Source organism: Phoca vitulina, unplaced genomic scaffold, assembly GCF_004348235.1.
Source record: "Phoca vitulina isolate PV1807 unplaced genomic scaffold, GSC_HSeal_1.0 scaffold20, whole genome shotgun sequence".
NCBI lineage: Eukaryota > Metazoa > Chordata > Mammalia > Carnivora > Phocidae > Phoca > Phoca vitulina.
Genome location: NW_022589723.1, coordinates 18,884,938 through 18,909,491, shown reverse-complemented (window position 1 = coordinate 18,909,491; position 24,554 = coordinate 18,884,938). Strand labels below are relative to the sequence as shown.

General features: G+C 40.7%; 2 protein-coding genes across 8 annotated transcripts in view; one reads left to right on the top strand and one right to left on the bottom strand.

The window, feature by feature from the left end:
• Nucleotides 1-7,776, top strand: part of LYSMD2 (LysM domain containing 2) — a 34,183-nt gene extending 26,407 nt beyond the window's left edge. For all 6 annotated transcript variants that reach the window (XM_032417632.1, XM_032417631.1, XM_032417634.1 and 3 more), the window contains 2 exons: nt 5,834-6,165; nt 7,223-7,776. In XM_032417632.1, the coding sequence (XP_032273523.1) occupies nt 5,834-6,165; nt 7,223-7,265 (375 nt within the window). In that variant the 3' untranslated portion in view covers nt 7,266-7,776. The remainder of the gene's footprint in view (nt 1-5,833; nt 6,166-7,222) is intronic.
• A 2,544-nt stretch (nt 7,777-10,320) lies between these two features.
• SCG3 (secretogranin III) overlaps nt 10,321-24,554 on the bottom strand; it is a 32,430-nt gene continuing 18,196 nt past the window's right edge. For both annotated transcript variants that reach the window (XM_032417185.1, XM_032417186.1), the window contains exons 11-12: nt 15,085-15,165; nt 10,321-10,907 (exon numbers count right to left, since the gene is read on the bottom strand). In XM_032417185.1, the coding sequence (XP_032273076.1) occupies nt 10,789-10,907; nt 15,085-15,165 (200 nt within the window). In that variant the 3' untranslated portion in view covers nt 10,321-10,788. The remainder of the gene's footprint in view (nt 10,908-15,084; nt 15,166-24,554) is intronic.

The following is a 24,554-nucleotide window of genomic DNA, read 5'->3' as shown; positions in this document are numbered from 1 at the left end:
CTATGGCCTTTGTGGTGATCCTAGCTCCTCTCAGTTGGATGCAAGCTTCAGGAGGAAACTCACCGGCTCCAGGCAGCCACTGTGAACTTTTTGTTTGGAAACCCTGGAAAAACATTCAGAAAACAGTATACAAACTAAAAGTGAGCAGGAGGCAGTGAGGAGACCTATTATTTGCATAAACTTTCTCATTGTCTCTTTGCTTCCTCCTGGTAGCTTGCCTGCCCTCTCGCCCCTCCAGAGGCCACGTTGCTTCCAGTGCCCTCAATCACTTCCTGTCCGGTTTTATTCCCGGGGTCTTCTCACTTTCTTCCAGTGAGCTGCTAAACCTAGTTGCTTAACATTTCCCCGAACAGAAGTCACCTTGCTGAGAAAAGGTGAAATAATTGTCATTTTAGGGACAACAAGGGTTGTGAATTAGAAATGTAAGTATATGTAAATCTTTTGTGTTCATAACTTTAGGCCCTGCTGCTGGTAGAAATTGTTGACCCTTGCTGATCAAAGGCAAGAGAACTATAAATAAATAATGCAACATGTAGTGAGAAGTATGGTAAAATAGCCTTTAGTAGCTTGGGGTTTAATAGATTCTCATATATTCTTTTTATTTTTTATTTTTTTTTATTTTTTGGGGGGAGGGGCAGAGGAAGAATCCTCATGTATTCTTTTTTAAAAAAAGTTTCATTGAGGGGCGCCTGGGTGGCTCAGTCAGTTAAGCATCTGCCTTCGACTCAGGTCATGGAGAAAAGGATCATAATATCTTCTAGGAGTTCTAATTTACTGTTCTCTGCTTTATGTGTTCCTAACACAACCCAGGTCAGCATTGGGACTGTGCCAGAAAACTGCAATTTTCAAAGCCTGTAACAAATCAAATCCTTGTGCTATCCAAAACTTGAAGCAGCTGTAGTTATTCTATGTATGATTTCAGCTCAAATCATAATCTTGGGGTCCTGGGATTGAGCCCCGAGTCAGGCTCTGAGCTCAGCGAGGAGTCTGCTTGGAATTCTCTCTCCCTCTGCCCCTCCCCACTCTCATGTGTGCACCTCTTCCCCCCCTCCCTGCTCTCTAAAATAAATAAATAAAATCTTTAAAAATAAATAAATAAAATAAAATCCAGTTTTTTACCTTGGCATCCAAGGCCCAATGTGGCCTAGAGTTTTGCTCATTACTCCCTATACTTCAGCCGCACTGTTTTTTTCCTGTGCTGGGGTCTTGCAACTGCTCTTTCTCACTAGAATGCTGCTTCCCCTCCCCCCCCCCACCGGCTTTTTGCTTGGCTAGTTTATTCCTTAACTTTATTATGAGTCCAGAGTTTGCAACCTGTTCAGTTGGTTCAAGCCAGCACTCGTAAAGGAAAACAAGTTAAGATCAAATTTATCACCTTTGGGGGGAAAAAGAAAACATAGAGCTTGCACACCTCAGGGCAGTGACAACATATAATGTTAATTATCTGGGGTTGGTTTCATGAAATTTTTTTTTATATATTCTTACTTTGTAGGAGAAATATTTTTTATTGTGAGAAATTCCTGCTTCCTTCTCATTTGCTGAATAAATACATGTTAGAATCTGCCTTTACTTGTTACTTTCTCACTTTTAACCAGTAATAATAAGATAGCAACTATTATCATTATCTTTTTTGAGGGCTTCCTGGGGGCTATGCATTATCCTAAATACTTTACAAAGCCAGGATTTGAACCCAGAAAGTATGGCCCCAGAGCCCCTGTTTCTAACTACTACCTTGTATTAGGCTCATTTCATCTTCAGACTCAAATCTGCCATCCTTAGATTGGTCCCCACCTTGATGCTAACTGTCTGGGTATCCCCGGTGTCCCTGATGCTGTATCCCGTCTAGACTATAGGGTGAATGTACACCTTAAATGCTTGCTGATGATACTGAGATGGAGACAGCATAGTCTCTGACTTCAGGAAGCTCATAGGCTAAAGAGGCAATTCTATGGGTGAATCAATGGGATGATATACAAGAACTAAGGGAACCCTGCCCTCATTCCCTGTGCTCCTTGACTATACCCAGCTGTTGACTCAGTTACCTTGTCTTGTGGTCCCCGTCATTGGCCCTTCGCCTAGCTGTGATGGGCTGTCTTGTTTTGAATGATAGATGTATGGGTCAAGGTTCTGACAGGAAACAGATAGTGGGCGTGGGGGTGTGTGGCCAAAGAGAATTTAGTGAAAAAACATTTACAGAAGTATGAGCAGGGCTGAGGGAACCACCAAGGGATGGTGAAGCACCTGAGACTAGCAACAGCAGGGAGACATTACCCCAAGGCTTGAAGGGCAAGGGGAAGAAGTGGCGTACCCCACACGAGGAAGGCTGGAGCCGTGGATGAGGGAGCGGTTACCTGGCAGGAACTCTGCCATAGAGGAGTGCAGCCACTGGAGACATGGTGCTGTATCTTTCTGCTCATGACTTCCTTTGGAACACCCACTGGCAGTCCAAGGACAAGGGGGCTTAGGTAATGCAGTTCTTAAGAGGTCAGTCTCCTGGGGTTCAGAACAGGCTCAAGAAGAGTTGGGGATGGATTGGGTGGTGGGGGTGTATTGAAAGAGTCACTAGCACAGCAGATGATTTATTGTCCCTTTCTGGTTACTTCCCTGGGTTAATCTTTTTTTTTTTTTTTTTAAGTTTTTATTTATTTATTAGAGAGAGAGAGTGAGAGAGAGAGAGAGAGCGCGAGCACAAGCCAGGGGGAGAGGCAGAGGGAGATCAGACTCCCCGCCGAGCAGGGAGCCTGATGTGGTGCTCAATCCCAGGACCCTGGGATCATGACCTGAGCCAAAGGCAGATGCTTAACCGGCTGAGCCACTCAGGCGCCCCTGGGTTCATCTTTATGCCTATTCCTCTGACCTGTTTTAATGAATTCATCCATCCATCCATCTATCCATCCTTCTATCCTAAGCACTTCATGTGTAAAGGTCTTTGTTAGCCCCAGGGAAGATAGAAAAATAAAAGTGCTTGTCCTGAAGGAATTCACAGTTTATGCTTGATATTCTCAGCCCTGCCTCGGCACTCAGATCTGGTATTCCTGTCAGTTTCTGTCCTCCATCATTATTCTCAGAAAATAATAGACCCCTGCCAATAAGCATTTTGAAGAGCACTATATCAATGAAGGTTCTTTGATTTACAAGTGACAGAAGACCTAACTCAGATTGGCTTAAGCAAAAAACAGAAACAAACAAAAAATGGAGTTTATTGGGTCATGGAACTGAAAGGCCCTAGGGTATTCTAGCTTCAGGCTTTGATTCAGAGAACTGATTGCTCTCCTCCCAGATAGCCTCAGGTTCCATGAGGTGGGGGGACAGCTGCTCTTTCCAGCAGAAAAAATATAGAATCTTTCTCCTCCCAGACCCAGCAAAAGTCTCCCTGCATCTTTGAATTGTTCCAAGATGGGACTGTGACCTATCATGAAAGCCAGGACACTGTGACACTCCAAAGGGCAAGAATGAGTCATATGCTCACCCTGGAGTGTGTGTGTGGGGGGGTTGCTCAGTGCCATTGGAAGCCCACATACTAAGATGGAGGAGGTAGATGCTAGCTGTTAAAAAAAAGGGAGGGGGTATTAAAGGCAGAGTAGAGTGTACCTGAACCTGCTATGGTTATTTAAATCTCTTTATTTAATTAAATTAAATAACCTGCTATGGTTATTTAAATCTCTTAAATCGAAGCCTGAACCAGACCAGAGATACTTAGGATTTTCAGATTTTTAGTTTTGTCTCCTAAATGCACCTGCCTATTCATGCCTCTCTTCCTCACCCTTACCTTCTCTCTTTTAATCAGAAACTAGAACACAAAAGACCACCCCACTCTACACAAAAGATACTTAATGTAGTATCTTTAAAAGAAAAAAAAAGAAAGCTTTAAGTGTACCATTTGTATAGATTCAGCTTATAGTAAGAAATCAGGAGATACAGGGTTCATTTATTAATCGACTACTGTTTTTCAGGCTCTTTGATGTAGAAATCTAATTGTTTCACTCACAATTTGGCATTAAAGGATCCCATAATTTGGTCCCATTAGTCATGCACTTTTATCCTGGTGTTGTATGGACTTCAGAGTCAGACAGAAATCCCAGATCACACATTTATTTTAATTGTTTTAGATTCTTATTAGAGAGAGTGCGCACGAGCATGAGGGGAGAGGGGCAGAGGGACAGGGAGAAGCAGACTCCCCGCTGAACCCAACGCTGAGCAGGGAGCCCAACGCGGGGCTCGATCCCAGGACCCTTGAGATCCTGACCTGAGCCGAAGGCAGACGCTTAACCGACTGAGTTACCCAGGCGCCCCTCCAGCTCACACATTTAAAGAGCCGTAGGCACTTGGTCAAATCAGTCATCTGTGTGTGCGTTAATTTCTTCATTGGAAAATAGTAGTATCATCAGCTGCCAGGTGCTCTGCTAAATATTCTTTCTCTCATAGATTTCCTATCTGTGTCTGTCTGCCTACTTACCTACCTACCTCTGTCTCCTCTATGCAAGGATGTGAGACAACCCTGTGAAGGGTGGGTGACACCTATTTTACACACGAGGCTACAGGCTGAGGGAAAGGAGGAACCAGCTCACGTGGAGACGGTTGGTGTTGGCGGAGCTGGGATTTGAAACCAGGCCTGTCAGATTCCCAAGCCTGCGCGCTCAGCTCTCTTACCAAACCGTCTCGGTCCCCTGCCTCAGCAGAAGGAGCTGTGCAGAGACTGAGATGGCGCGGGGCACGTGCGGAGCCCAGCGCGGGGCAGTGCCCGGGCTCGCGGGCGGACAGGTGGGCAGACACCAGGAGCGCGGCTGGGGGACGCACGCGCACGCGGTTCTCCGGCACGCCGGGAGCCAGCGCACGTTGAGTCCTGTCCGCGCTCACAGCGTTGGGGACTTAGGCATGCCACTTACCTCTCTGGAGTCTCCATTTCTTCATTTGCAAAAAGGGGGTGACAGTATCTGGATGGCAGAACTGTTGTGGAGGTTAAATGAGACCCCGTGTGTAGATTCCATTCTCCCTTTCCATTCTCCCTTTCCACCCCCACCTCCCATCCCCATCTCTGCGCTCTGCGGGAGGCATCCACAGGCTGGGAAAGAGATTGAGGGTATAGAAACTGTATTAAATTCTAGCTGCTTCATCTGCCAGTGTATGATGGTTCCATGGTCCACAGTCTCTCTGAGTTTTGTTTCTTTTATTTGTGAAGTGGATCTTCAAATGCCTGCTCCATAGGGTAGGAAATATGAGATAATGTATGTAATGTGCTTCACACCTCCTTTCCTTACCTGTACTGCTTCTACCCCTTCTTCGAGGCCCATCTAAAATTAAAAGAATCAAAATCAGAACCCCACCTTCTCTGTGAGGTCTTTCTTAATGCCTGCAGCCCCAGTCTACACCATTTTTGCAAATGCTCGTTGTATTTATCCCTGTACCAGCTCCTGTATCCATTATATTTACCAAATACAATTCCAGAGACAAGGGAAGCACCCCGTAAGTAAAATAACAGTACTAGTTTTTTTTTAAATCAAATAATAGAAATGTTAAAACAAGAATAGAATTTATTAGATAAGCTAAAACTTCAGGGATTTAAGGCTTCTTGGTAAAAGCTGCCTTGTAGGGGAAATATTATAGTGGGGGAAAATTCGTTTTTCCTTTTTTAAAGTTGGGAAACAATTTCCTGACAACTCTTGAAATAACCAGGAGTACCTGGGGAAGTGACTAAACCCAAATTAAGAATCTCGAATCCAGAGAAAGCATTGCACATATTCTGGGCCTGGATATTTTTAGTTCTGGTTGTGTAATAAACCCCACTAATGGATTTATTTATATATAATTCTGTATTTCCTTTTTTATATTTTAGATGGAGCAGATTAAAAGGGCAAATAAACTGTTTACCAGTGACTGTATATTTCTGAAGAAAACTTTGAACATCCCAGTTATATCAGAGAAGGCTCTGTTGTTTAATGGACTTAACTCAATAGATTCTCCAGAAAATGAAACTGTTGGTAGCAGTTTTTCTCAGGAAGAAGAGCCGGTAGCAGCTGGGGAAGACCTTTCTCCTCCCAGTCCTCAAGAATCCAATGTTCAGCCCATACAGCCTGAAGAAGTGTCAGCTAGAGATTTCCTGCAGAGACTAGACTTGCAGATTAAGTTGTCAACGCAGGCAGCCAAGAAACTAAAAGAAGAGAGCAGGTAAAAATATGCTGGTATAATGTCAGAGGCTGAATAAATTACTCTTATGATGTCCTTGCTTGGCTAAGGTTTTGTTGTGTTTTGTTTTCTCCTTTGCTCTTCTCTTTCCTACTTTTTCCTTTTCCTTTAAAAACTATATTTTAATTCTAGAAAGTCCTTTTCAATATATGAAGTGTAAAAAGAGCTCCTGCATTCTGCATAGGGCTTTACCTGTTGTCTCTGTTATTTATTATAAAAAGTTTCTTGGGTTTAGTAGTGTAACTGTCCAGCGAGCAATTCTGGATAGCAGCCAGGCAGAAACGTCTCGTTTATCCCGTCAGAGGAAGGACTACCCTGGGGAATCCTTGTGATCCTAATGCAATTTGTCAAAGACAGTGTCCGTTATTTGTTACTGGGTGTTTTTCATGTGAGCTTTTTTCTCTGCTCTTTAATTTGGTACTAGGGCAAATCTTTTTCTCTCCTACAGAATTGATTTTCTTTTTCCTTTATGAATCCAAGAATGGCACAAGCTATTGGTTTCCTTTTTTGCCCTGGCTACTGGGAAGCTAGCAACTAAAACTGATGTTCAGTTCAACTACTACAGTATTTTTTATGGTTAATGTATTCATACTGTTCTCCTTTCCTTAGTCCTGATTTTTTATTTCTATCTAATTCATCTTATTATATTTATGCTTTTTGTTGTAGGCACATCAAGTCCTTTCGAGGAAAAGGTAGAATATAAAAAATAAAAACAAATATGAATATAATCATTTTATAATTCAATATGTTTTATTTAAATGTAATAGAAAAATGTAAATATATAAGAATATATATATTCTTTTTTTACAAGTACCCTTCTTTATTCCAATAATTGAGTTGCCAATAAAATGCAGATAATAAGGTACACCCTAATGAGTATTTGCATTTCATACAACTTCCAGGACATGCAAAATATTATAAATTGATATACTCCTGCCCTTCTTTGGCAAGTGGATATTAAGGTATATAATAAGTATACATATTAGTTTTCTGAATAGTGTTTTTAAACACTGATTTATGCTGAATTTCTTTTTTTCAGAGATGAAGAAAGCCCCTATGCAACTTCCCTCTATCACAGTTAGATGATCAGGGGTGATAATCTAACCTGGATTAAGAGATGGTTGAATCATAAAGAAACCACCAACTGAAGATTCAAAAGCATACATCGTTAAATCACAATTTAGTAGTTCTACCTACTGCAATTGCACTGAAGTGATTATTTCCCTCTGGCTTTCTATAATTTTAAGTCTTTATTATGGCATGAGAGCAAAATTATATCCTAAAGCTCATCACTTTTGTAGGTGATGGTAGTTTTTAGACTAGTTTTGTAAATACTAGTTAACATAAAGCATCAAAGACTATATACATATTCAAGCTGAAAACGATGTTGATCTTCTGAGAAATCATAATTATGTGAAATACATGGTTGCTGTTTAAGTGATACTGATTTTGCTATGTGTTTATAACTTAAGTGCTATATATATATATTTCGATATGTATTACATATTCTGTATTAATATAAAGAACCAAATTTTGTCTGCTATTTTGTAAAAATAAACTACAAAAGCCTGAATGAGAAAATAAACTATGTTTTCATATTTGAGTCTTCAATTTTTTCAACAAATGGAAAAATAAAGTTGATTTTTAAATTACTTTTTAAATGGTGACAGCTTCTCCTCCATTTTAATTGCTTTTATTATTATAATTGGAATTTTGAAAAAGTTTCAATAATCTAAAAGCAAATCATTATGGGTATTAGTAACCTTTGCATTTTCATAATATTTGACCTGATATGTTTGAGATATGGTATGAACATAGAATATGATCAGAAGGAGAAATTATGACACATTGGTGAATTCTAGTTTAGATTTCATTAAGTCACTTTATAAAGAGGGCTTCGTAGGCACTGTGCTCATTTGAATTGAGGGTTAAGTTTTTATTTACATAATTTGTCTCTTTTCATATGTACAGGTTACAGACATAAATCTTAAGCAAAATATTATTTACAGTTAAACTTTTTTTGGTCTCAGTTTTTATTCAAGTACCAGGTTAAAGAAATCTTTAAGCTTCCACAAAAATTCCCCATATTTATCCCTCCCCTACACCCCCAAGGAATCTGCTTTCCGTGGGGCAAACAGGACTCTCCCTTCATTTTCTCTTCCCCATCTCCCTCCTTCAGGTCTTCCATTAAGCAGGAAACAGGTGCCCTTAGACATCAATGCAGCAGAGCTTATAGAATCAGAACTGCACATCTCCAGCCCTTGAGAGTGACCAACAGGTGCATGCATGGGAAACACTAGTCATCTGCCCTTGTCTTGAATTTCTTGTTTATTCATAACATACATACTCCCTGATGTGTTGGTTTTTTTCTCATGCTGTTACCGTCTCTGATATAGGGTGATCTCTTGATCATACTTTGCTGCTACCTGACTCTGGGGAGTTAGTTGGAAGAGGAGAAAACAAAAAGAAAACAAAAAAGGAAGGGAAACCGTTGTGTATATAAGACAAGGTCTAGGCCTCTCTTGGAGGCACAGGAACTTTCAAAGAATGTAAAGTTATCATGCTGTTTAACATCATCTGAAATTTGAGAGTAATCCAAAAGACATAAATCCAAAAATGCTATCCAAAAGATGTAATATAAGCAGAAATGTAAAATTCAGACCACAATCTTAAAAATATTCTTCTGAGTATTTCTTTGTTGCCTAAGGTCTACTCTTAGCACTTTCTGGCCAAGACATCTCTGTCCTTCACGTTATTAAAAACTCTGGATTTGTTGTGGCCACAGTTGAACTGTTTTGGACCAGAGTACTTTAGTACTGCCTCGGAGGAGTGGACTGAGCCACAAGAAACCGGGTCCGAGGCCCACTTTTAACCACTTGTTGGCCATCTGAGTTTGAGCACACTCTGTGCCCTTCTTCTTGTGAACCAGTTTACTCATTTCTAAAACAGGGCCGATGATCTCCCTTTTCTTTTTTCTTGGCTACTGCTGGGAGCTAATGGATATCTGTGTGTCAGAAAACTACAATAAACTCCCTAAATAAATGTCTTACTTAAAAATAGACTGCATAGGTATCTAGATAGATTATAGAAAGGTGAATAGATAAAATGCTTTAATTGCAGCGAGACTTTTTTTTTCCCTGATGTACAAGCAGCCTGTTTGGACTGTAGGACTTGGGTGAAGGAGTAGGTCGTGTTATCAAAGATGACGTTAAAATGATCTGACTCACTGTGTTTGGCAAGGATAATCTGGGCATAGGTGTTTTTAGTTCCCTCTTACTGCTCACCAGGGAGTACTGGCTTTTCTAGAACATACTGAGTTTAGTTTGTGTGGGTGTCAGGCTTTGCGTTTTGTTTATTTTTACAACTCTAGAGAGGATGGGGAGGAGCAGCAGTGGTTTCCTCCCTGTGAAAAATAACCTCTTAACGTTGTCCCTATACATTCCCCAGCCCTCGCCAAAAAGTAGATACCAAGTAGGAGCATTCAAGACAAGTATCAGAAGGCCGTTTGAAGTCATGAGAGCTAATATACAAAGCATTATATTATTTTTAAGATTTCCAGCTGAAATAGATAGAAAAATATGTTATCACTTTATGCTGAATAATGCATTTTCAAAGCATTCTTTGGTTTGGGAGCATTGCCCATTACCATTTCAGGAGGACCTTGGGCCACTGTGTGTTGCTTCCAGGGCTGTGTTTGCGACGGCAGCTGAGGAAGAGGAGTTGCAGAGACCCTAAGTTCATTAACCTTTTCTTCCAGGAAAGCTCGTTTACCAGCTTTGGTCCACAAAGAAGGGAATGACTGTTTTCTCTATTTCTGCACTACTGCTTGGCCCTCTTGCTCTCTGTTGAGAATACCTTGGCCTGGATTAAATTCAGTTTAGATAACTCAGGTCTGGCAGACATTTTTACTTTGCTTCTGTAGTGTTTATGACCTCATTTTTCTCCTTGGAGAGCACACAGTTATTCCTACTAATAAACAAACTCAATGTCTGGAAATGTCAAATGTCGGGAGAAATTGTTGATGAATCCAGCAAATCCTATGCTTATCTTTCAGGTTCCTTTTTGCACCACTGGGCCTGATAAAGAGCCAGCAGGAACAGCCAAAAAAGCAGAGAGTTATCCTTTAAGCTAGAGAGGCTTTGAGGAAATGTTAATTTATTTTAACTCCCCAAAGGGAACTGGTAGTGAAAACAACATCTTGTAACAGACATATTCTATGAGGTGCTTTGGTACCCAGCATGCCTTGAAAACAGAACCCCCTAATTCTTCAGGCGGGTGCCTGTGGGTGTGACACAGCGGGAAGAAGCTTCAATTTTAAGTTCTATCCATGACAGGCTTTCCAAAGCAACATATCTCTGATTATAAAATGTAAATCTAAAAGGAAATAAGGATTCTATATGCAAAATCGCCGCTTACATACAACTTTACTTTTCAGACAGTTTTTATGGCAAGAAAGCTATGTTTAACCACTTCTAAAAGGTTAACTACTGCAATTTCATCACTTTCTAATAATCCTTGGGTCAAATAACTTTAATGACAGAATTAGAAGTGTTTTAAGCTATGTTTACTGAAACAGTCTAAAGACTCCTGGATCTTCTGCCATTTTTACAGACTGCTGTAGATACGCTTGATGGCATCAGCTTCTTCTTTATCAAGGATGCCTTTCTCCACATAAGCATCCGCTTGTTGGTTGATGAAGTCCCTCATCTTTGAAAGGTCATAATCTAGAAAAGATCATTAGCGTATCATGAGCAACAATCCGGAAAGAGACATCCCATTACAGTGACGACCATTAACTATGAAGCTTTTAATGCAACAACACAAATACCATTCCATCCCCGTTTTTCACATTGGAAAACATATTAGATCTTGGCATTTGTTCAGTCTTTAGAATTTAAAATCATGTTTATGTGTGTGATATTATCTCATTTGCTGTCCATCATCACCCCTGCAAGGTGTTCAAGTGGGGAGTACCACCCTCATTTGACCATGGAAGGAACAGGCTCATAGACCAGGGCTTTGCAAACTTAATGTTTATACCAATCACCAGGGGCTCTTGCAGGTTTGTTTTCAGTAGGTCTGAGGTGGAGCTCCAGATTCAGCATGTTAAATAAGTTTCCAGGAGATGTTGATTCTGCTGGTCCGGGAATCACATTAGGATAACAAGATCCTAAAGCTTAAGTACCTTGTTCAGGATCATACGGATAGTAAGAGTTACAAACAGAACCAGGTGTTTTGGTTTTCTGCAATTGTTATACAGGTTAAGTCACTGTTGATGTGACAGCCCACTATTTTTTTCCAAATTAAGAATTACCATGATTTTTCATAGTATCTGAATTATATGCAAGGAGCAAAAAAAATTATATGCATGGAGCTTTTTTTTTTTTTAGAGAAACCTCTTTATGGCTCTTCTGTCCTACTTAAACAAAAAACCTGTGTAAACCATCAAACCACCCATCAAAAACAGAGATAACCAAGTAAGGACGCTGCCTGTGGCATTTTTCTGAAGGCTTAAAGAAAACCCACATCCTCCCTTGATGCTTATTGTTTTAAAAAATGGAAAATACAGAAACATGGAAATAAAATTTAAATCACCTGAATTCTAGTAATCATAAATAACCACAGTTGGTTTTTTATTCTACTTTTTTCGCTTTTCAAATATATGTCTCTCAACCCAGGATTGAGATCACAGTATATATACAACCTTATTAACAAGCTCCTTTCACTTTACCCAGTGAGCATCAATATTCTTCAGAAACACCGCTTTTAATGGCTATATACAATGCATCCTACGGTGGTACCAAAATTTATGACTCACATCTCACAGGGTGGGACATGTGGGTCTTCTACACCCCAGCGTACTTGGGGAAACGCCCCCCCCCCAGATTTTGAGCTGCCTGAGGCTGAGTTCCTTGAGGACAGTGCCGTTCACCTTGGCTACAGCAGCCTCTGGAACAGAGCCTTGCCTTCTGTCAGTTTGCAAAGGACAAAAAAAGGGAGAGAGTGGGGAACAAAAGCTCAGAGCACCTGTGAAAGGAAAACTATAAAGAACATTGCTGTAGGTGCCAGGTGTTTATTCTATCAAGTGAGCCGAGGCTTAGAGAAAACCCGTTTCCTCTTCCACGAAGAAAGGCATTTGTTCTCATTAGGGCTTGGCCATGAAGATTAAAGAGACAACTGTCAGCTCTGGGCACTTTACAACTGTCATCTGACTTGCTCCTCACGGAACTCCATGAGGTAAGCATTAGTAACCCCATCTCAGAGACGAAGAAACAGGACAGAGGTAAGTCACTCGCTTGCGTAAGGGCAGAGTCAGGTTCTGAACGCCGGTCTGTAGTCTCTGCTTTGGCCATCTACGGCCTTGAAGTGGGGAACATGAAGCAACTAACAGGTGTAGAACCAATATTCAGTAAGCGCCTGGGGTTTTTGTTATTGTTGTTCCCTTTCATTTTCCCTTACTGTCAGGACAAAACAGAGTCGTGCCGAACAGACATTTTGCGCGCACCTCACCAGCAGATTCCTGACTGACTCGGAGGGCACAAAGAGGCGCCTCTTGATGATCGCTGGTTCGGATTAATACTGGCTCTCCCGAACTGGTTGCAGGGTCAACGTCTTTAGTGGGACGAAAGGCAGCCCAAAGGCAGATGTGAAGAGGTGTGGGGGATTTGAATGCACACACAGGAAAATACTTTGCTTTCTTTTGAAATGGAAAAACTGTATCGTTAAAACATAGCTGTCACTGTGTGCCCTGGGAAAATGAGCATGGTGCAGAAGAAAGGCCATTGGCTGCCTGTTAGATCACACAAGTCAGGAGCCACCTTGCTAACCTTAAGAAGGTTTTAAGGTTGTTACGCTCAAAAGAGAAAAGGGCTGTGATTCACCTTTTAAAAAGTACAGACTTTATTTTTAAGGGTACATAAAGTTTTTTCTTCCTCCTCAGTATCACATCACACGGACCTCCCTTTTCTGGAAGTGGAAAATTAAATTGTAGGATGTGGTTGGTTATGACCAGGAGTCTGATTCATGTTAATCAGGAAAAGAAAGAACATAAGTACTCCGAATTGTTGGACCATAAAATTAACATTGGTTTCAGAATGCATTCTGGCGCCTACGATATTACACTGATTCTAAGATCAACATTTTTTTTATTTTAAAGTCTTCACAGTCACTGATGGCACGTTATAATTTTTCTTCCTTAGTGGTGTATGAAATAATGGTGCCTTTTTCAATCAATGACAGATTTGATGAAATATGGTTCATGTGAATTTGAATGGAACTGACAGCCTGGAAATTCACATCATTTTGAACCAAATAAAATAAAATATGTGCAAAGAGTTGGTAATTGTTTCCATCTCACTCAATTTAACAAGATCACAGGTTAAAGAGGGGCTAAAAATACCTCTTTCTCCCACTGTGCTCTCAGTGATTCTCAAACTTGGCTACACAGTGGAATCATGGGCGAGGGGGGTTAAAAATACTGACGCCTGTGTCATTCCTCTTGAGTGTCTGATTTAGCGGTCCTGAGAAGCGACCTGGGCATCGAGAGCCTGAGGAGCTCCACAGGTGATCTGAATGCACGTTCAAGTTTGAAAACACCGCTCATCTCATTTTAAAAGCATCACTTGGCAACTGCTCAGCCAGACACCTGGGAGTCATAGTGGACTCCTCTGTCTCCACGTTGCTCTCAAGCTTCTCCCTTCTTTATTTCCTCTGCCTTGCCTTGGTTTAAGCTCCATCATTTCTGCTCCAGATCCTTGCCTCCCATCTCTGTCCAATCCTCTGGGGTCTTATTTCTCCCGTCTGTAACCACACTGCTGCCAGATCGATTTCTCAGTTCCTAAACTAATTAAGCCCTAATTTAGGCTCTTCTGGCTAAATCTTACCTCCTTTGCAGAGTGCACAAGCTCCTTCCTGATCTGGCTGCTACCCACCTCCCCGCAGACACCCAGTGTTCCTGGGAAACCGAGTGGCTCCAGTTCCCAGAACGCATGACTCTCTTTTGTCCCTTTATGTCTTGGCACGCAGTGTTCCCCTGCCCCCCTCTCTCATCACTTAGCTTTCCAGCAAAGGCTTTCCTGCAGACGTTTCTCCCAGTGCTACCCCTCCCTGTAAAGAGATGGGCTCCCCTCCTTTGCAACACTTCACCTGTCTGTGATAGCCCTGAGCAGGGCCAACTGTAGCTTGAGTGATGCTGGCAGCTCCTTGGGGGGCCAGGGAGGGCAGGGGGAGGCTGCAGCTTCCATTTTCACATCTGTGGTACTCAGAACAGAACAGTCTTGTTCTGTGTTTTGTTTTAAGTGAGTGACAGCTTTTGTGACTACAGGGTACACCTAATATGTGGTCAAAAATGCCTTTGTTTAAAATACTCCAAGGAGGGGCACCTGGGTGGCTCAGTCAGTTAAGTGTTTGGCTCTTGATTTCAGCTCAGATCATGATCTCAGAGTCATGAGATCGAGCTCCGTGTTGGGCTCCACGTTGCTCAGATTTTCTTAGGATTCTGCTTAGGATTCTCTCTCTCCCTCTCTTTCTACCCCTCCCTTGTCTCCCCACCCTCTCAAAAAAATAAGTAAAAATTAAAATTTTTTTTTTAAATTCTCCAAGGAAAGGAAAAAATGTTGATAATTATTGGAGGTGGTCGACAGATACATGGGGATCCATTATACTATTCTCTCTACTTTTGTTTGACATTTTTCATAATAAAATGTCAAAGAAAATGTCAAAGAAAAGGCCTTTGCTTGAGAGGCTGCTTTGAAAAATAAGAGAAATGGAGATTCTATTCCTGCATCGGCATTCCTTCATCCTGGAGTCTTTTTGGACAAGTTTGATTGTGAGAAACTTCATTTAACAAGAACCCTGACAAATGGGTGAAATTGGCAATTTACAACCATACTAAATCTTTACCTTCTTTATTTCCTTTTTTGTTGTGTTTCTTCAACCATTCAATATTTTTTCTGATGGCTTCCAAATAGGCTTCTGTTTTTCCTGGAAAAGGGAAGAGAACCCATATCAAACACTCATAAAATATCACTGCATTTCTTTTTAAAGACCACACTCTTGTTTAGAACCATAAACACTGGACTCGCCGAGCACTTGTGAGGTGATGTCCCTAATGAAGTAGTGTGCATATTTGTGTGCATGGTGTGTGGGGGGTGTTGAGGAGAATGGGTAGAGATAAGATTCCAGGAGATAGGACCAGGGTAGTGTCAAGGAGTCATTACACACACACACACACACAACCGCAGTCTGTTGTCCTGGCAGAGAAGAGTTTTGATCCAGTTCACTGGATAGCTGGGTGCCTTCAATTCTTAGACTGCATCCTTTCTGTTTAGGAATGGTTCTTCCAAACTGAGGAGTATTCTCAGGTCAAGAGCTAAATCGGAGTGGCAGATACTGAAAAGACTCCATCACCAAATAAATGATGTTAAGTACATCCAAATGTGTGGCTTTGTGTAGGCTGCTGTGCAAGTCTTCTGCCTAATCTGGTAGGGAGTGTGCAAAAACTCAGATGAAGAGTGACCCCAGCCTCATTTCAAGGTTTAGATGTGAACCTTAGAACTCATTCTAGTACAGCTCCCCCGGATGTAAACATTCTCCCATGGGCCTCAGATGTGGTGAGAGGAAACTAGGCATCACTGGAGCACCTGCTCCGTGATACCCTTTATATACATTGTGGTCTGCAAGTGGGTATTAGCACCCGCTTAGAGATGAGAAAACTAAGGCTCAGAGAGGCTAAGTGACTTGGCTGAGACCACATAGGAAATAACTGAAGTAGAATTTAGACTCTGGTCTTACCAAATTTCTGCTGCCTATACTATCCGAAAGAAAAGATCTTTCTTCAGACATGGACACTGATGTAGCCTTGTTCTGTCTCGAAGAAATCAACCACACCTGAAACCAGATGAAGCCCCTAGTGCTCAGAGTGTCTGCACCAAGGGACCGGGTGGTCTGGAGAATTCTGGATGGCCTGAGAAAAGAAGCCTTCCAAGTCCAGGGGCTCTGCAAGAAGTAATGGTTGCCGAAGCTCAATGGTGACCACCCATTCTGAGCCCCTGTTGAGCCCTGTCCTCTAGTGTACTGCCCAGACTTACTGGTTGAGTTACCTGTACTGCGCGCTTAGGATGTGCCAAGGGCTGTGCTTTGTGCTCCAAAATGTACTATCTCTTTTACTATTCACAACAACCTCTTCAGGTGCTCCCATTTCATCCCCATTTTACAGATGAAGAAACCGAGGCATAGAGAGACAAAGTAACATGCTGAAGATCATATGGCTAGTAAGTTGTGGAGCCAGGCTTGAACCCCGGTGCTTCTGACTACAGTCTATGAACAATAACACTGCCCTAGGATCTGCTGATGCTCCAGCTTCCACTACTGCATTTACCTAAGTGACCTCCTGAGCATCTTTCTTCCTGATCTTCTAAGCCCAAACTCTTGCCTCACCACCAGGGCTCCATGATATCTGGACCCCAAAGAAGCACAGGGAAGCTCCCTGCAAAAGGGGTGAGTGGACAAGAGAAGAGATCCACAATTTTCAGCCCCAATTCACTGCAATCACCTGTGTAGAAAAAGTCTTTGTTCCAGTGCTTTGTTTTTAAGAATGTTGGAGCATATGAAAGATCAAGTCCTCCTGGCTGACATTATAACATATTACAGTACAATGAACATAGTGATATTCATTGTCGGTTGCCTGTTTGTTGAGAAGGTCAGTTGGATTTGGTGACATAAAATCGGTGTTCTCTATTTCAGATAAATTCAGAAAAGGCATTTTGAACAAAGAAAGAAATCTTAGTGTAGACTATTTCTGAAGAATGCAGCCTCTTTATTTTTAAAGAGTTTAAATCAAATTAGTGGGCCTCATAGGGCTTTAACAAATAGAGAATTTGTCATCAGCACATTAAGTAATTAGGACTTCGGAAACTTTTAAGAATGTTTGAAAATGGTCTTGCTCTTTAAATCATGTTAAGCATTCATCCCACAATCTCATTTATAATATATCATAATGTGGAAAGCTTATTTAAGAAAAAGAAAACCTGAACTTAGTCTCTGTGTAAATACTGTGTTAAAAATTCTGAATTAGGAGGGGTGCCTGGGTGGTTCAGTTGGTTAAGCATCTGACTCTTGGTTTCAGCTCAGGTCATGATGTCAGGGTCACGAGATTGAGCCTCTTGTTGGGCTCTGCGCTTGGCAGGGAGTCTGCTTGAGATTCTTTCCCCCTCCCACTCTCTCCCTCTCACGTGTTCTCTGTCTCCCTCTAAAAATAAAATAAATAAATAAAATCTTTAAAAAAAGCATGTCCTTGTTTTTGAAAAAAATCTGAATTAGGAGAGTAAAGAATAAATATGGGCTTTTTGCCATAGTGTAGCAAAAACTGTTGCTTCCCCATCCTCATGTCTCCCTTATTCCAGATATGCTAATAGAGGGGGCCCTCATGTAATGATGGACAGAACTGGTAGGTAAATACCCAGTTTCCTTTTGTTTCAGGAACATTCCACACAGCCTCCCAGAGATCCTCAGTGGGACTGAGCCCCAGTTACCCACAACTGAAGCCATCTTGTGAACCCACCTTATACGGGCTTCTTTCCTCTCCCTGTTTCATGTACCTATCCCCCTCCCCCCAGTGGTATTTCCTGGGGTCATCACTCCATTAAACTTGACCTCAAATCCCTCTCTTAGGATCTGCTTCAGAAGGAACCCAACCTAAGGCAATTTGAAATAGAGGACTTGGCATCATCTTGTTAGATGCTTTTTGCTCAGGAACCAATTTCCTATAAAAATGTTAAATATTAAAAAGTATGAAATGCTTGAAAGTAATTTTATTCACTATATTGATATTCCCAACCCATAACAGAGAATGAGTTTACTGCAGTGTACTGCAGCTTAAAGGAATCTATACTGCAATCCATTAAAAAACTAAACTACTATCTTGTGGATCATAACAACATATGATTAGGACAGTTTCTCTAGTTTATTTATTATTTTTAAAGATTTATTTATTTGAGAGAGAGAGAGAGAGTGAGGGCGGGGGGGGGGGCGGGCAGAGGGAGATGGGAGAGAGAGTGAATCCTAAAGCAGACTCTGCGATGAGTGTGGAGCCCAGCGCGGGGCTCGATCCCACAATCCTGAGATCATGACCTGAGCCCAAACCAAGAGTCAGACGCTCGACTGACTGTGCCACCCAGGTGCCCCGATAGTTTCTCTAATTTAAAATAGACCACCCCCATAACCCTCATCCCTCTCTTCTGCTTTATTTTTATGCATAACACTTACCAGTTTCTACCAAATCATATAATTTATGTAAGTTTATTGTCTTCCTCCCTTAGAAATAGTTTTTTTTGCTGATAAGGACTGACACATAGTAGTCTATCAATAAATATCTGTCAGATAAGTGAATGGATAAAGGCTTCTTAGATGCCAAATTGTAATCAGAAGAATATAATTTTTTAAAAGTATAAATGGTATAGATTTCTTTTTTTAACAAAAAAAATGAATTGTCAATTTGAAAGGCTTGAAGTTTAATGAATTCTGAATTGAAATGATAGTTATAGCAGAAACAATTTAAAATACCTACAAATGTGCTAGACATACTATACCCATGTCATTTAATCTTCACAGAGCTCTATGAAATCAGCATTATCATTCCCATTTTACTCATGAGGGAACTAACGCTCAGAGAGGTTAAGTGACATGCCCAAGGGGACACAGCTGAGTAAGGGTGAGAGCCTGGTCTTGAACTAGAATGAATCCAGAGCTTCTACTGAGTGTAGCTTGGGTGAAGTTCACTTTTTAGACTAGAACAATTTAGTGCCTGTTGTTGTTGTTGTTACCAAACTAGCCAGCAAGGCAGTGGTTCTCAAACTTGGCTGCATACTGGAATTAACAAGATGATGCCAAGTCCTCTATTTCAAATTAAAAAATCCTGATGTCAAGGTTACTCCTCATACCAATTAAATGAGACTATCTGAGGGTAGGGGCCAAACATCATTTAAAAAAAAATAGTCCTGAGGTGATTCCCATGTGGGGCTAAGTTTGGGAACGACTGCCACCAGCACTGAGACCTCCGCACATTTACTGGAGCACTGGTGACAAGGTGAATAAAATCAGGTGTCCCTCTGCTCTTGGAGAGGAGCAGCTGGTTCCTATTTACATTTTCTCTTCTGGGGAGCTATAAAGCAAATCTTTTATTTACACAGTGTGCAGTAAAAGCCCATGAGAGTCCACTTTGGAAAGCTGGACTATTTTTTTAAAATTTATTTCAGTTTTCTTTGGAAAAAAATAGCTCATGGTTGAGGTAATATGGCACAACCTTTAAACCATATGCTGAAGCAGATAGGAAGAGGGCCAGAATCAAGACGCAGCCCTGCTTTTCTGACTGTTCTGGTTTTCAGCACTGCAAAAGAAATACCCCTTTTTATACGTGAATTTGTCCTGACTGTGACATATGCTAACTTGATCTGTCCCCCAAGCCCTATAGAAACAACAACAAACCTGTAGAAATCAATAGAATTAACCTACTGAATACGGACATACTAAAGATATTAGATCTTAAGAGTGTTTATAAAAATTGTTTGACACCCTTAAAATTCTGTGAAGATGACATGATTACAGTTTTGAACGGCATAAAACAAAGTCAGTGATGATGGTATCACTAATGCCAACATGGGCCTCAGAGCCATTCAGTTCAAGAATTTCTGTACAATGCTGACATTTTATCTGCCTAAAAGAAATACTCAGAGGAGTACTGGATGGGAGTCAAGGGACAAGGGTTCAAGGCCTGGCTCTCACTCTGGCCAGGAGATCTTGGGTGAGTCACTTCATTCTCTGAGCCTTGGTTTATTTATTTATAATTCAGGGATGAATTCTAAGAAGAAGATTTATGGTTTCCGCATATGGAAAGACTTTGTCCTTTGCTATCCTCGAAAAACCTGTGTTGATGGGAGGTCTCCTGTGCCTGCCCTTAGCTCCTGGCATACTTGCTGACTCATGGAGAGAAAACTGGACTTACTATTTTTGGACATTCTTAGCAGGATGCCTTGGGGCTTGAATAAAGGTACAGATTTTCTCCTCTTATGTTGCTTTAAAAATAACAGCATCCACATGAGTTAGCCAACTTATTAATTAAACAGGTTACCTTCTCTTTTCTGGTTTCTGTAAAGAAGATATGGGAATGATAGACTATTTCCGTGAAAGGTATCTTAGAAATCACTTTTTTCACCTATTTCCATTATCTGGCCATAAACTTGACAAAGGATAGCTTTGGAATGAGTTTATGGGTATGATAATGCTTATCTTATCCCTTGGACGGTTTAAAAAAAAGATTTTCAGTGACTCATAGAGCAGAAGTGAATGAGTAAACATCGAACTGGCAAATAGAGCCACACTGAGATCATGGAATAAAGTTTTAAAGTGCTTTAGTCTCCAGAGAGCAATTTACTTGAAAAATTAGGTAACTTTATAAATACGGTTGAAATTAGAATAAATTTGATTTCATTGGCATCTCCCTAAATTTAGGAATAATTACCGAATCATTCAAATGACTGTACCAATTAGAAATCAGTATTTTAAAAGATTATTCTTAATGTGAGTCCCTGTAGAATATGAGTTTAAATAGTCTAACTTGACTATATTCAAAGGTGGATATGCTATTTTTCATCATTGGTAATTAAATTGGATTTTTTAAATTTTACATTAAACCTAAAAAGAGAGCCATGGAAACATGCTCTGTAAGTTGAAAGGTGATATAAATTTAGGGTATTATTATTATTCCTATTCCCGTTATTATTCCTATTCCTCACAGGATCCGGCATATGCTTGGCATGATTAATAAATATTTGCTGTGGCTCAATGGGGCCATCATGCCACATCACCAGGCCAAAACAGACTCTTTACAGATATTCCTGACAATGTGTTCTGCTTATAACTATCTTTTAAAGGGGTTTTAGCTGGACCATTACCTCATTCTTTGCTCTGCCCTGTAATGTCCTCTAACTTTCTCTCTGTTCTACACACTTGTGACTCATCAATCAGGGAGATATGGGCACATGGATGTAGCTTGTGTGACACCTGCCTACATATGGGTTAAGAACCATTCTCAAATCGTTTCGAAGCTTGCTTGAGTCCTCAGAGGTAAGCATTGGTTCTTATATTACTTCTATGGGTCTGCTTCCTGAGCATGGTGCCAGGCATGCCATCAGAATAAATGTTTATTTATAGCTGAGTAAATGTCTCAGGAAACCCAGCAAACCCTGCTTTTACCCACATGGATGCTTTTATTTCTCTGTCCAGAGACAATACTTGTTGTGTCAGTGGACTTTATAACAGAGAAACAAAACAGCCTCTGAAAAAAGTGCAAGCAAAGCAATTGTCAATACAAAGGTATATGACATAATATGCCCTTTTGGGGATTACATATTTTTCAAGAAATGTTGGCCCTTGGCTTAAGCTGAGGTTGGTGTTTTCTAAATTGTACTAAAATTAGTTTTCCTTATCTCAAAGTAATAGAAGTCACAGGTAGCATGAGTAGATTAAATCTCCAAATAATGGAGAGGGAACTAATTTTAGCCCAAATCCCTACCCTCTTACTAATGTTTCAGGAGAGCCATGACAAACAACAACACTAAATGGATGGAGTTTTACTCTCCTCTCTCCCTATTAGTATCTGATGGAATTCCTAATGAGAAAAGAAATCTAACCTCATCATTTGTCTCTAAACACTTACATCCTAAATAGGAATAGCAGGCTACCAAGAATCAACTCTTTCATATTCCTTTTTTACACAATGTTTTCCTAAAATAAGCAAAGACACCTGTCAGCATCCATTCCCATGGATATTGGCATAGTGGTGATAGAAGGTATTGTCTTAAGCACTGAGTATGCTGCCTCTGCAAGTCAAAGGTCTTAGATGATGGCCTACTGTCTTCCAGTAAATACAATCATGACACATAGGTTGCTCCCAGAGGAGATGACCTAGGCATGCTGGTTTTCTGTGGGGGTGAACAGCAGTGCTCTGTGCTGCCCAATTCCTGGCTTTCTATCTCAGGCCACAGGACCACTCTTTTCCTGGTTAGCTATCTTTTAAAAGTTTACCACTCCTCTTCCACCTCACGTCCGTTAGTACTGATGAGGATGTGGAGAAATTGCAACCCTTGCACATTCTGGGGAGGAATGTAAAAAGGTGCCGCTACTATGGAAAACAGTACGGTGGATCCCGAAGAAATTAAAAGCAGAATTAACATATGATCTAGCAATTCCACTTCTGGGGATATTCCTCCTCAAATTGAGTGCAGGGTCTTGAGGAGATATTTGTACGCCCATATTGATAGCAGCATTATTTACAATAGCCAAAAGGTGGAAGCAACCTAACCATCCATAGACAAATGGGTAGATAAACAAAATGTGGTATATAACTGCAATGGAATTTTATGCAGCCCGAAAAAGGAAGGGAATTCTGACACACACTAAAAGATGGATGAACCTTGAGGACATTAAGTGAAGTAAGCCAGTCACATATTATATGATTCCACTTATATGAGGTATCTAGAATAGGCAGATTAACAGAGACAAATGGTGGTTGCCAGGGGCTGAAGAGGGAGGGGAATGGAGAGTTTTATTTAATGAGTATAGGGTTTCAGTTTTGCAGGATGAAAGGAGTTCTGGAAATGGATGGTAGCAATGGTAACACAATAATATGAATGGACTTAATGCCACTGAACTGTACACTTAAAAAATGGTTAATTGATCATTTTTATGTTCTATGTATTTTTATAATTTAAAAAAAAAAAAAAAACATTCTCAAGAGTTTACCACTCATCTAGACCTAGGGAAGTATCAAGGCAGTGTGCCTGACTGGTCTACAGAGTCAGCAAACATGACATGTATATTACCAATTCCCCCTTCTTATGCCCACAAACATTATTAATTAATCATTTCCAAGTTCTTTCCTCCTGAGCCCAGATGCAACATCGTAACCTTACTCAACACAGGCTACTACATCATATAATTAGTGTTGATATGTCAGCTATGTTGATGTAGGAGAAAATTGTGATGGTCTATGAAATCTGTGCTAGAGAAAAAAATACAATAATATAAAGCTTCATAAGATAGGAGAAATCAACATGAACTTGATATATTAAGAAAAAATTATTTTTCCTGTCTCAAAAAAGTCCCAATAATTGAACTAGAAGCAGTACTTTTGGCCCATATTACTACTCATTTGAATCCATTTAACCCAGGTTCAGGTCTCTATATTCTCTACAAAAAGGAACTAGAACTCTTCGAAGAGGAATTGATTTTAAGTCTTGGGATGAGAAAATACAGTGAGTCAAGAATATCCTGTTGTTGCCCGAGAGCAAAGATCCTTTAAAAACTCCTGGGCACGGGGCGCCTGGGTGGCTCATTTGGTTAAGTGACTGCCTTCGGCTCAGGTCACGATCCCAGAGTCCTGGGACTGAGTCCCACATCAGTCTCCCTGCTTAGCGGGGAGTCTGCTTCTCCCTCTCCCTCTGCTGCTCCCCCTGCTTGTACTCTTTCTCTCTGTTAAATAAATAAAATCTTTAAAAACAAAACAAAAAACAAACTATTGGGCACAGTGCTAAAAGGATAAAGGAGGAACAGGGTGGGGGGGGGGGCTCCTGCTGCCCAAACTATACCAATTTAAGCATAAAATCATAATCGTCATCATCACCATCAAGGTGAACATCTTACATAAATGGAAAAGGTTGATATTAAGTCTTAACAAAGGTAGTTGTGATATAAATGGGAAATGGTAGTTGTTTTGCTGTTAAAAACTTAGAAGATATTAAATACATAACTACTTTGCTTCTTTTCGACTTAATATACAGACGCTGTTAAGCAGGATCTATTATCAAGTGTGAATGTGAACTTGTTTCTATCTGTATGGGCAGGAGAGACTAGGAACCTGTAAGCAGGCCAAGCAGTCTCTTCAAAATTAAGAGTTATACCATAAACATGATCAGCTTTTGTGGTCTCATATCATCCAGAAAGGAAAAACGAAGTCCCTCAGTTCATTGCCACTAATAATTATACATAATAAGTAATGAAAAGAGAGCCGAGTGGTGTCTCTTCAGAAGATAGATGAGCTGAAGGTCACACCTCCCCTGCCCCCGAGAGAGAGCACTGACCGGCTCCCCCAATTTCTATGGAATAAAACCTCTAGATCACCCTACTAATGAGACACTGATAAGACATAGGTAACGTTCCAATTATACCATAGAGGTCAATATATCATAATGACAGAAAAATAACGTAGGTTTAAGCCATCTGTTCACAACTTCGGGTAAAGACACTGAGTTTCAGAAGAAGAATATCTATCTGAGGGGTAGATACATTTTCCATGATGTAACTAGCACACGTCATAA